Source organism: Echinops telfairi, unplaced genomic scaffold (genome assembly GCF_000313985.2).
Source record: "Echinops telfairi isolate 266 unplaced genomic scaffold, ASM31398v2 ScPeMD7_655;HRSCAF=1070, whole genome shotgun sequence".
NCBI classification, from domain to species: domain Eukaryota; kingdom Metazoa; phylum Chordata; class Mammalia; order Afrosoricida; family Tenrecidae; genus Echinops; species Echinops telfairi.
Window position 1 is genome coordinate 31,817,307 of NW_022104553.1, and position 12,050 is coordinate 31,829,356.

Here is a 12,050-nt window from a genome sequence, read left to right on the forward strand (position 1 = left end):
GCCTTCACCCCCTTGAAGCCAGCCTCATATAACCTGGGAGGGAGGCCTAAAGAGATTGATGAACCGCGGTGGGTCGGTGTGGGGGAAGAGGACTCGGACCATTTTTTTGGGCCTCTTGAAAGACCATTAATTTGTTAATTCTAGGCGGGAAGTCCACTTCCTCCCTGCCTTCCAAGGTTTTAGAAAAAAGTGACCTCAATAAAAGTATTTTTTTTAAAAAGACGAGCAAATAAGAGCTTACCGTTGCATGCCCAGAAAAAGAAATGAAAGCGGCCCTCACATTCTGCTCATTCCAAGGCTTGCCTTGGAGCTCTCAGCTTTTCAATCTGCTTCAGACGATCTTTCTTCAGGATCCTGGTTTTGAAGGAAACCATTTTTAAGGGAAGGGCTTACAGCCCCAGTTGGTAGGAGAGGATTGGAGAGATGAGAGGAATTTGGTGGGTGGGGGGAGGTCATGATAGGGCAGGGCTAGGATTAGAATTTAGGGCTACAGAACTCCCAAGCTGTTGAACCCTGCGGTGTGTGCCGCCTAGGGTTTGTGGCCGTCTGTCCTGAAATAGAACCCAAATCGGCTGCTGTTCCACAGACTTCTGCCTGCTAATTCCCAGGAGGTTTTGTGTGGGTGGAAAGATAGTACCGTGGAGTAGGGCTCTGGGGCTCATGGTCAGCGTCTGTCCCATCCCGTTTCTCTTGAGTCTGGCCTCTCCTTGGGCAGGCAATATTTCTCAAAGCAGGTCTTGCTGATGAGCTTCTCGGGGCCCATGCTGGTTTCCTCTGCCTGTACGTGGAGGCGGGGCATGGTGGGAAATAGTAATACTTGGCCAGGTGGCAATGGTAGCAGCTTGGTCAGCCAGAGAAAGGGCAAGGGAGCTGGGCAGCTGCCAAAGGAAGCCCTGGTTCTCACTGTAGCAGATCACTGCTGGTCCCTTCATGCTAGTGGACTCCCACACTTCCTTGATATGGGGTTAGAAGATTTGGGCCTGACTGGTCTTCCATTTTACGTTTCTTAGAAGCACCAGTGGGCAAGAGGTCAAGACCTCAGGCCTGCAGCTCTGCTGGCCTAGAATCCTTTGGTGGTGATTGGCTTGAAGTCCCACTCTGGGTCAGCCCTGCGTGCCCTCCCTCCATGACACCCAACTGTCTCGCCTGACTACTGGGTCTCCACCAGTCCAGAGATCAGAAAATGAAGTGTCCTTTCTATTTCCTCTAAGGAGAATTACGATGACCCACATAAAACGCCAGCCTCCCCAGTTGTCCACATCAGGGGCCTGATAGATGGCGTGGTGGAAGCCGACCTCGTGGAGGCCCTCCAGGAGTTTGGACCCATCAGGTACTGGCCTAAACAGCTGAGGGTTGGTCTCGAGAAGTCAACTCTGATGGAAGGACATGGCGTTGCTATCCTGGTGCTGGGGTTCCTCTACCTTGGCCAGGGGATAGCAAGTTCCTTCCCTTTCACCTCTGCTGGTTGCTCAGCAGGCATTGGCAAGTATTTAGCAGGTGCCGAGTGTTGGGAATATAGTAGCAAAGAAGACTGCCCTGGGGTCTGTGGGAGACACATTGTTATCACTTAAGTGTTCAGAAAGCTTCCCGCAGAGGCGGCAGGAGCAAACTGTGCCTGTTCAGCTTGGTATTTCACGTGGGGTAGGGGAGGGGTGTTCAGGGGCGCCCAAGAAGTCAGTGCTTGCCAGTGTTCCCCAAAGTGGGCAGTAGCCACCCCCTTCTTTGGGCCACTGGGGTAGTCAGGGAGGGGGCTGCAAAAGTGGATACGTTATCCTGGATCGTGGACTTAAGTACATATATTTCCATGGCCAGGTGGAGCATTGGGAGTTTGGTTTCTGGAAAGGTGGTGGGCAGCCCGCCAGGTTTGGGCCCTTCTGGTATGCACGATGTTGGCCTTTGTCAATACTTGGCTGACCCCTGTGTTCTTTGGCAGCTATGTGGTGGTGATGCCCAAGAAGAGGCAGGCGCTTGTAGAGTTCGAGGATGTGTTGGGGGCTTGCAACGCTGTGAACTACGCAGCCGACAACCAAATCTACATCGCTGGTCATCCAGCTTTTGTCAACTATTCGACCAGCCAGAAGATCTCCCGCCCCGGGGACTCAGATGACTCCCGCAGCGTCAACAGCGTGCTGCTCTTCACTATCCTGAATCCCATCTACTCCATCACCACGGTACGTGGACTGCCAGGGCCCTGCATCCATCCTGCCCCTCCCTGCCCAGGCCCTGCGTCTTACCTCTCGGTTTTCTTCCAGGATGTTCTCTACACGATCTGTAACCCTTGTGGCCCTGTCCAGAGAATTGTTATTTTCCGGAAGAATGGAGTCCAGGCCATGGTGGAATATCCTTTGTTGGAAAGAAGTAGGAGGTGTTCAGGGCACGAAGGGTGCTGGTGGCATCTGGCCAGTGTGTGGCTACTAGACGCCCTCACAGAGCCTGTGGGCCACTCGGAGACTAGCCAACACTTAATCAGATAGTGAGGGGCAATGAGAGACCTTGAAATGTTAGCGCAGAGAAGCAGCAGGGTGCAGTGAGCTAGACGGGGAGGAGGGAAACCAAACGGCCTCCTAGAGTATTACCGGGGTGTTGGTGCCCTGTGCCCTTGAGGACGGGAGCAGCCAGTATTTCTGGTTCAAGGAAGGGACCCAGAGAACCCAGGACTCTTGACAAAGTGAGGAAGAGGGTTTTGAACATTGGGAGGCGTCGTTAGGGCCATTCTGATCAGGGTGGGCTGGAGTTGGCTCAGTACAGGAGATCATCTGATGGCTAACAGCCCTGGGGAGATGGAGTGGATTAGAGGTTGGGCTTTTATCCACGAATAAGGTCAGCACTTTGAGTCCACCAGCACTTCTCAGAGAAAGGTGAAGCCTCCTGCTGCAGTGAAGCAGTAGTGTCTGAAGCGCACGCGGATAGTTAGTTCTCTGGCCTTTCGGATTGCTGTGAGTCGGAATCTACTTGCCGGCAGTGGTTTTTTTTATCACTTAACCTCCGACAAGCACCAGTGGGGAAGAGGGATTGTGTTTACATACAGCTGGGTGACTTGGAAGAGCGAGCGGGGCGTGAAGATTGTTAACCGTCCAGTCTAGGGGCCCTGGGGAGTCATCAGACAAGTCTCCGGGTGGTGGTGCCTGCCTTTGTCTTTCCTCGGCTCTCCTGACGCCCCTGTCCGAGCTCCATCGCCAGGCTTCCTTAACTGGGCTCACATTTGACTCGGTGCAGAGTGCTCAGCGGGCCAAGGCCTCTCTCAATGGGGCTGACATCTACTCTGGCTGCTGCACTCTGAAGATCGAATATGCCAAGGTAGGTGTGGGCAAGGACCTGCCCTAGTCTGCCCCCACAGGTATTGGGATGGCACGGCTGATCTCACAGTTTGTCTTCTTGCCCTCTGCAGCCTACACGCTTGAATGTGTTCAAGAATGACCAGGATACTTGGGATTACACAAACCCCAACCTCAGTGGACAAGGTAATCCCAGCGGCTGCTTTGTTTTAAACACACCACTGTGCCTTCACTCAACTAGTGCACTCCATAGGGCTGGGCGCAGGGTGGTTAGGCCATGCCGTTGGGCTCCTGGGGGGCACAGACCTCGCAAGGTACACCTCAGTTGAGGAGAGGGTGGGGCGGCCTCAGTAGGTCTTGGCTGCTGCTTGAGGGTTTTGAGTGTAGCTGAGGGGAGCAGAGTTCAGTCCAGTGTAGAGGGCTGACCTCCCAGAGGCCAGGGGCGCGGCTTGTACACCAGCAGCAGTTCTCGGTGAGTTCTGCTTCCTCCAGGAACTGGGGGAGGAGGGTCACGACCACTCATTCTCACTTACCTGGGCCCTTGCTCTTCACTGTTGATTGTGGGACTGAGGGCTTGGGGTGAGTCCTGGATGGAATGGAAGCAGGGAGAACAAACCCCGTTCGTTTGCAAAAGGGGGGACTGGGCAGCCCCACAGCGGCCTAATGGACAACCCCTTCTGAGAGTCTCAAGCCTGGCTTGCCTTTGATTGGAGGGCGAGAGGGTTGCCTTTGGCAAGCAGCAGCCCTCCCTCAGTAGACCATCCGCCTGTCTGAGGTGGTCTGATGGGTCCGACCAGGCCACGGGCTGAGGAAGGAGGCTGGCAATGATCTCTCGGAGGCCCAGGTTCTTGGGCAGAGGTGGGCTAGATTCTCCCCAGGACCCAACTGGTACAACGGGCCCTGCAGGCTCGGCTGCCCCTTCCAGAGCGAGAGACAAGGGCTGTGATGGAATGTACCAGAGCGGGCAGTGGCATTACACGACTGCTAACAGACACGGCAACCAACCATTTCTTCTCCAAGGAACATAAGTAGAAGATGTGCAGACCGGCAGGGGCTAGAGACAGGGGCCCGGCTGTCTTGGTTTTCATACCTCTCGGCTTTGGCTGCCCCAAGGCTGGGGAGCCCCAAATGGGGCAGCTGGGGGTGACCTGGAGTGAGGGCGGTGCTTCGCCACCCCTCAGGAACCATACGGCAGCGGCTCCGCCTCTGCACATGCTCACCAACAACACACAGGGTAGAAAAGCACTAGCTCTTCTTGGAGAACAGAACACGCAGCCTCCACCACGTCCCCAGAAACAGCTGCAGACTTGAGCTCACTACATCGAGAACACCACACCGCGCTCCAAGGAACCGCACCAAGCACAGAGACAGAGGCAGACAGAGACAAAGAAAGAGACCACCATGGCAGCAGACACTGCTCTTACTAGTCCAAGCAAACCCGAACCCGAGAATGTACACAGAAGTAGGAAACACAGGACAGCTCTCCCAGCCAGCGGCGCTCTGCGGAGAACGTTCCATAGAACGAAGTAGATTCCATGGGCCTCCAAGACAATAGGATCCTCTCTCCATTCCTCGCCATATGGGTGTTTTGTGGTTTTTGTTCTTGTGGTTTTTGTTTTGTTTTTATTTTGTTTTAAGTCCTTTGGTTTTGGGGAGGGCCTTTTTGTTTTGTTTCCTGTTTCGATGGTTTTTATTTCTTCAGCAGTCACCGGCTGCCAACATAAACTGCACCAACTGGAACTCAGAAACAAACCAAAAAAAAAAAGCCAACATCAAAAACAGACTTAAACCAGACAGCCAAACAGCTCAGAGGCACACCGGTACCTGCTGGCGGGTCACCGGGCACGCCCCCCAAGGCCCAAAGCGTGGGCATAGTGGGGCCACTGGCACACTCCCTCCCCAGGAGACACGCACATGGAGCGCCACACAGCCAGAAGCACCGCACTGAGCACATACTTTGAGAAGCTGACACCACGGAGGGACACTGCCCACTGCATACACCTTCATGGTCCACTCTGGTATCTTCTGAGGACAGAACATCTGGGAGCCTGTTGGGATGTAATTCAAAGCATTGACTTTAAATAAGAAAAACGAGTCTTAAAAAAAAAAGAAAGAAATGTAGCGGATGTGTGCCGTAACTTGTATTTATGACTGTAAAACCATGTGATGCAGGGCCGCAGTGTATGTTTGATGGGACGCCATCTTTCAGAACTGTGCTAACTCACTGTTGAAGCGTCCAATGGTAAGAGAAAATACAGATTTGTTTCTTTCTTGTGACAAATGGACATTGTACCCTTGTACTTCTGCTGTAAGTAGCCCTTCTCATCTTTGTACTGAGTGGTTGACGACGGCCCTGGCTGGGGTGGCAGGCAAGGGCGGTGGTCGCGGAGGCGCCTCGCTGGCTTTGGCACCAGCCGGCCCTGGCCTTGAAAGCTCATCCTGGCTCGGCCACCAACTGTTCCGTTTCCTGATTGGCTCGACTGTGGCTGGAGGATGAAGTGGCACCTACCTCATAGGGTTGTTGTGAGGAATCAAACCAGCTATCTGTCTGTCTCTGTGAAGCAAGCGCATGGCGCCGGGTCTGCCACTTGTGCGCTCAGCAGGGGTGGCGGCAGTCCGGAGCTGCGGCCGGGGCTGGGTGGTGGGGCTGCGCCATTGTCTGGGTTGGAGAACGTCAATGCCTTGGACCTGATTGCTTACTTGAATTGACTTGAGATGTTGCCCTGCTTGCCTCCTGCAGCCCCTCATCTTGAGGTCCGGCCTGGGTGGGAAGGGGCTTAGTTGGGGTTAGGGTGCAGAAAGAGTTGCAGTGAGCAGGGAGGCCCTAGAGGACCTAGAACCTTGGGGGCCCAGTTTTATGTTTCCGCCTCCCCTGGGTTACATGCTTAACTTCCCCCGACCTTGGCACTTGTCTTAGAAGGCTGCTCTTGGCCCCTGGCACACAGCAGGGTCCCCTCACAGCTGCGAGGTCCCCAGTGGGCCTGCGCACTAGGCTTCCTCCCAGGCGGATGAGCGCCCAGGGCCCAGCCTTTCCTTCATTGTGAAAGGAAGCACCGCCCCCTAAGGGAGGGACACGCGTGAGAAAAGGCTCCTGCCTGCAGGTCTGGGCTTCAGGCCCAGCATAGATAAGAAGGGAGACCCCAGCCCCAGCAGCCCCTGTAAGGAGGAAGGCTGCACAGCCAGGCCCAGGGCTGAGGGGTTTTGAGACGAGCCTCCAGCTAGCTGGGAGAGCCTGTCTTCTTTATGTCTTGGTACTGACTGTGCTTTCTGTCCACAGGTGACCCTGGCAGCAACCCTAACAAACGCCAGAGACAGCCCCCCCTTCTGGGAGATCACCCCGCAGAATATGGTGAGGGCAGGGGGTTCCCCTCCGTGGACTCCCGTGGCTCATGTGCCCCTGCCCGTCGCCCGCCACGAAAATTCTCACCCGTCCCCCCTCTCTTTCCTTCCCACCCCCCAGGAGGGCCCCACGGTGGGTATCACAGCCATTATCATGATGAGGGCTACGGGCCTCCCCCGCCTCACTACGAAGGGAGACGCATGGGCCCACCAGTGGGGGGTCACCGTCGGGGCCCTAGCCGTTATGGCCCCCAGTATGGGCATCCCCCACCCCCTCCCCCACCACCCGAATATGGCCCCCACGCCGACAGCCCTGTGCTCATGGTCTATGGCTTGGACCAGTCTAAGATGAACTGTGATCGAGTCTTCAACGTCTTCTGCTTGTACGGCAATGTGGAGAAGGTGAGCTGCCGCCTCTGCCGGAGACCAGGGCGGCCCCTCGAGCCCCGTCTGTCTGCTGAGCCGGGGAGCTTGACTGGGAAGAGGTTACTATTGTTCACTAAGGCTGCCTGTTGCAGGCAGGTCTTCTGAAGTTTCTGACAGGACAGGATCACCAAAAAGTACTACTAAATTACCAGTGACCTCATTCAACCCTCGTTGCACTGGACAGTGTTGGCTTAGATCGCCCAGCCCTTGGGCACAGTAGCACGTGTGCAGCAGCAGACGCTAGCGACCCGGCCGGGCTGCGCTCAGACTCATTTCTTAGTGGTGTGACAGTCATGTGGTGGTCTAGTCTGTCCTCCATTTTACAGGCCGATGTGATGACAACCTCCACTGTCGCCCAGTGTCAAGTTGTCTTATAACCCCCACCTGGCCTTTGACACCTACCTCCATCTCAAGTGGGGAGTAGGTGTTTGCATCAGTGGGAAACCTTACTGTAAGCCAAGGGAAGAGTCACCCCTTGAAAATCAAATCCAGATGCAAGGATTTCCTGCAGAACCCTTGGAGTGCAGCCCCCAGCTTGGCCTGTTGAGGGCAGTTGCTCGCGTATTCTAACTTTCTCAGCTGTGCACCAGGTGGCGCTGTTAGTAGTAACACAAGGACTTGTTTAGTTTCCTAATAACCCGGGGTGAGCCAGTTGGGGAAATGGAGGCTTGCATAGAGATGAATCCCTCACTCAGGTTTCTAGAACCGTGATGTGGAAACACTATGTGTTCTGCGTGTGTGTGTGTGTGTGTGTTTTCCTGGCTTGACACTTTGCTGGTGGCCTCCTTGTTCATGGCCACTCCTGGCTCCGGCCTGGCCTGGCTTGGGCTCCTGCCTTCCCAAGTGCCCTGGCGTTGACAGGTGGAGAGACTGCTCACAGCAGGAGCTGGTACCTTTGTAACCGGGTGGGGGGCATGGCTCCTGGAGGCCAGGCCGGCAGGGGACTGACTACGGCTTTGCTTCCCTCTCCCCCAAGGTGAAATTCATGAAAAGCAAGCCAGGGGCTGCCATGGTAGAAATGGCTGATGGCTATGCTGTAGACCGGGCCATCACCCACCTCAACAACAACTTCATGTTCGGGCAGAAACTGAATGTCTGGTAGGTGCCCTCTCCGGCCAGGTTGGGGCGGCTGAAAGAGAGCCAGCCTGGAAGGCAAAAGGGGAGAGGTGGTGCAGGGTTCTAGGTGTTCCTCCTGAGTGATGGGAGAAAGTGGGTCAGCTTTGCCTCTACAGTTGAACCACGCCTATCCTGTTGACACTCGGCACTCCAGACAGGCACGGGGCCAGTCACAGCTTTGGGGTACAACTTCTGGGTCTTGACAGAGGACTTCCTCTTGTTCTTCTGCCAGTGTCTCCAAGCAACCAGCCATCATGCCTGGGCAGTCGTACGGGCTAGAAGACGGCTCCTGCAGTTACAAAGACTTCAACGGCTCCAGGAACAATCGCTTCTCCACCCCAGAGCAGGCAGCCAAGAATCGCATCCAGCACCCCAGCAACGTGCTGCATTTCTTCAACGCCCCCCTGGAGGTGACCGAGGAGAACTTCTTTGAGGTGGGTGTCGTGGAGGTTCTCACCACAGCCAAGAAGGCCTTTTTTGTAGTGGGTTAAGCCTTTCAACTCCTGTTGTTCTGACGAGCCTGGGTTGGGTGCTAGGGCCAGACTCAGATCTGGTCAGCCTGATGGTGCTAGGTGTCTGCCCCCAGGGAGGCCCACCAGTTTTGTTTCTTTGACTGGCTTCTCAAGCGCATCTGCTGGGAAATATTCCTCATGACCAAGCACACACACACAGTGCCTTAGTCAGGACCCCGGGTGCCTAGATAGCATCTGAGGTGTGGTCCCAGGAACTGGGGCCGCTGCGGGAAAGGTGGTCACACTCACACTGGTGTTGGAATCTGGCCCTCCTTGTGTGCTGGGAGTTTGCTCCATTCTGTAAACTGGTTCAAGGTGAGGAGCGCTCCAGGAGCTGGGGGTGGGGGGCGGACATGGACTTGTGAAAGTCATTGCCCAGTCCTGTGTGTGTGCATACGACAGTGAGGAGCCTCGATACTTAGTCCGGGCGGGGGTAAGGCTTGTTTCTGAGTTAGGTCTCTTCCTGTCCGTTGGCAGATCTGTGACGAGCTGGGAGTGAAGAGGCCCTCCTCTGTGAAGGTGTTTTCAGGCAAAAGTGAGTAACACCCCTGCTTCCCCCTGAGTTCCTCCTGGTCGGCTGCCTGCTCTTCTCAGCCTGACGCCTTGCCTCTCCTTGCTTCCTGCTCAGGTGAACGCAGCTCCTCTGGGCTGCTGGAGTGGGAGTCCAAGAGCGATGCCCTGGAGACACTGGGCTTCCTGAACCATTACCAGATGAAAAACCCAAGTGAGTATCTGTGGGGTCTGCTCTTTGCTCCCCTGCGGCCCAGTTGTTGATTGGCTTCAGGCTAAAGCCTGCCATTGGGACGGCGTCAGACCGTGTCTCACAGGTGCTGACACAGGCAGGCCGCCCAGACCTGGTCTCCAGGGGAGCAGCCTGATGGTCCCCTGGAGGGCCAGCCTCACTGTTTGTTGCCATCCATACCTGCCAGCTTGGGAGGTGTTCCGGCTTGCTCCCCAGGGAGCTGGCATCTCTTGAGCAGCTAAACCTGCCATTAAAACAGCCTCGTCCAAGGCTGGCTCAGGCACGACCCTGGCAGGGGCACCCCACCACCTGCCAGGCTGTGTACGTGGGTGGGCTGAGGAGTCCCCAGTGGGATGCTGCTTCCCAGGGCGTGGGGGGAGATCGGGAAAAGAGCAGTGCTCTATGCATTGGGCTGGGCTTTTGAGTCTTGCCCTGCAGTCAAACTGCAAACCCTGAGGACAGTGTGTCACCCGGAAACCTGTTGTGGGGAGCCCCGGGTCCGAGGGCCCAGTTGACCGGGTCTTGTCTCTCTCCTCTACAGATGGGCCATACCCGTACACCCTGAAGTTGTGCTTCTCCACTGCTCAGCACGCCTCCTAATAGATGCCCAGGAAGAGTTCTGTCTGAGCAGGAAAACATTGTTCTTTTTTTGCGGTTTCTTTGGTTTTGTTTTATTTCCTTTTGCAAATGTTCTTGTATTCCTTTTTTAATACTAGGTTTAGAGAGGCTTAACCATAACAGCAACGCTGGATGTCTGGAGGGGGCGGGGGAGGGGGACGGAATCTCCCAAGATTAACCTTCACTTTTTGGAAATGACTGTACATGTGATTTTTTTTTTTCCCCTCGTTCATACATTTGTGCTGCCCATGTACTCTTGGCACATTTCAATAAAATTGTTTGGGAAATACACTTGCTGGTGACTGCCAAGGTGTGTCTCTCTCTCCCTCCCACTCAGTCTTCTGAAGGAGGTGCAGGCAGGCCAGGGCAAGGCAGGCCCTGGGCAGGTGCAGGCTGAGCCATGTCTGTGGCCAGGACTGCAGACCGGGAAGTGGTGATGTACAGCCTTTTGGAATCCGGAGAAAATGGAGGAAGCCCAGTGGCTCTACTCGAGTAACTCGCTCCCATCAGCTCCGTTTCCACTGTCTAGCCAGCCTGTCGGGGTTGGCCTGCCCCGTGGGCTTCCAAGAACGGACCAGGCTGGTAGCGAGCCTCATCTTTGCTCCTCTGCAGCAGCTGGTGCTTTCCAACTGTTGACTTTGTTGTTTGCCGCTGAAGGCATAACCACCATGCTTCCAGGGCTCCCTATCAAGTGCAGTGTAATTGCGGAGGGCCACTTAAAAGTAAGTGAGATGGGATTTGGAGTAAGGTTTAAATAAAACTGAAAGGTAAGCGGAGTAGTCTCAATCCTGAAGATGCAGCCTGCTGTATTTATATTCTCCATCACTTAGCTACCCTTCCAAGTGCATTGCACTGTATGGGTAATCCATAACAGGCATCACCAAAGGGAACTGTGGTGTGGGAGGTGAGCTTCAAAGTACCATTGGAACGGAGGGCAGGCCCCAATTGCAGTAGTGTGGAAGGAGGTGGGTGCAGGCGCAATCCTACTTGGAGAACCTTGGTCCCACTGGAGGGAGGCGTGGCAGGCAGAATAGGACCTCACAGGCAGTCACCGAAAGAACACTTGGGAGCACACTGTCCTTTACAAAGGTGAACAGCTGAAGTGACACAGCATCAGGTGGCTACACCAGAGGGTAGGGTTCCAGACAATTGGGACAAAGAGACGGGTTCTTTGGGGGTTATTTTAGCGCATTCCGTCTCCCACCTGGCACCCGGTTTCTTTAGCCATGTTCCAAGTCTTCACATTGTATGTACGTACAGCGTTCCACAAACCTACCTACATTCTGAGTGGACTAGTAACGTGATCGTAGAACTGAGCGAGAGGGTTTTCAAAGCTGTCTTTATTCAAGAGTCCTGTGGTTCACCTCCCGCTGATAAAAGGTTGACATCACCAATCACCAGTTGTCTTACTATAAAAACTACAACCTAGGAAGCCCTGTGTTCTCTGCCTTCCAGAGTTGCTATGAATCAAGGGTGACAAGACAGTGCGTGTGTCATCTTTACTGACAGGGCAGGTCACTAAGTCTTTTCCTAAAGAGTGGCTGGGTGGGTTCAAACTGCCAACCTCTTAGCAGCCAAGCACCCACTGAGTGGCCTGGGCTCACAGCCATGTAAAACCCTGTATTTGACACTAACTGGACATACAGAATGCAGTGAGTTCTACAAAGAGCCTTCGGTTTTTCATCTGGAAGATAAACGAACGGGCCCTTTTACGTCAATGATGTACCTTAGAGACCAGGATGGAAGACTTGGTCTTCCGTACTTTGACTATGTTATCAGGAGAGACCAGTCCCTGGAGGAGGACATCATGCTTAGTAGAGGGGCAGGACCTGGACAAATGGGACGGACAGCGTGGCTGCAGCCATGAGCAGAAGCCAAAGAGGCATGGTGAGGTAGGTGCAGGACCAGGCAGTGCTTCTGTTGTGCAGAGGATTGGGGGGGGGGGGCCCCCGCTTTGAAACAGGGTAGTTTGCTATCACTAGCTGGAGAAAGGCATTCTCCCTTTATGCCCCAGTAGAGTTC

At 54.7% G+C, this 12,050-nt stretch overlaps 1 protein-coding gene across 2 annotated transcripts; it reads left to right on the forward strand.

Moving 5' to 3' along the window:
- The first annotated feature begins 1,211 nt into the window (after positions 1–1,211).
- On the forward strand, positions 1,212–10,319 carry HNRNPL (heterogeneous nuclear ribonucleoprotein L). Of its 2 annotated transcripts, XM_004715765.3 has the most exons (12): positions 1,212–1,330; positions 1,934–2,171; positions 2,253–2,338; positions 3,201–3,297; positions 3,389–3,461; positions 6,553–6,624; positions 6,736–7,016; positions 8,017–8,138; positions 8,389–8,590; positions 9,146–9,203; positions 9,297–9,392; positions 9,952–10,319. In XM_004715765.3, the coding sequence occupies exons 2-12, from the start codon at positions 1,947–1,949 to the stop codon at positions 10,008–10,010; spliced, it is 1,371 nt and encodes a 456-aa protein (XP_004715822.1). In that variant the 5' UTR covers positions 1,212–1,330; positions 1,934–1,946; the 3' UTR covers positions 10,011–10,319. The 2 variants fall into 2 exon arrangements, with proteins under 2 accessions (XP_004715822.1, XP_045148468.1); XM_045292533.1 differs by having other exon boundaries at positions 6,553–7,016.
- The last annotated feature ends 1,731 nt before the right edge of the window (positions 10,320–12,050 follow it).

Bases quoted from the DNA above. Each gene is read 5' to 3' on its own strand.
- HNRNPL (XM_045292533.1), top strand. From the start codon at position 1,947: ATGCCCAAGAAGAGGCAGGCGCTTGTAGAGTTCGAGGATGTGTTGGGG. The intron at 3,298-3,388 runs GTAGGTGTGGGC...TGCCCTCTGCAG, and splicing joins TGAAGATCGAATATGCCAAG to CCTACACGCTTGAATGTGTT. The intron at 9,204-9,296 runs GTGAGTAACACC...CTTCCTGCTCAG, and splicing joins GAAGGTGTTTTCAGGCAAAA to GTGAACGCAGCTCCTCTGGG.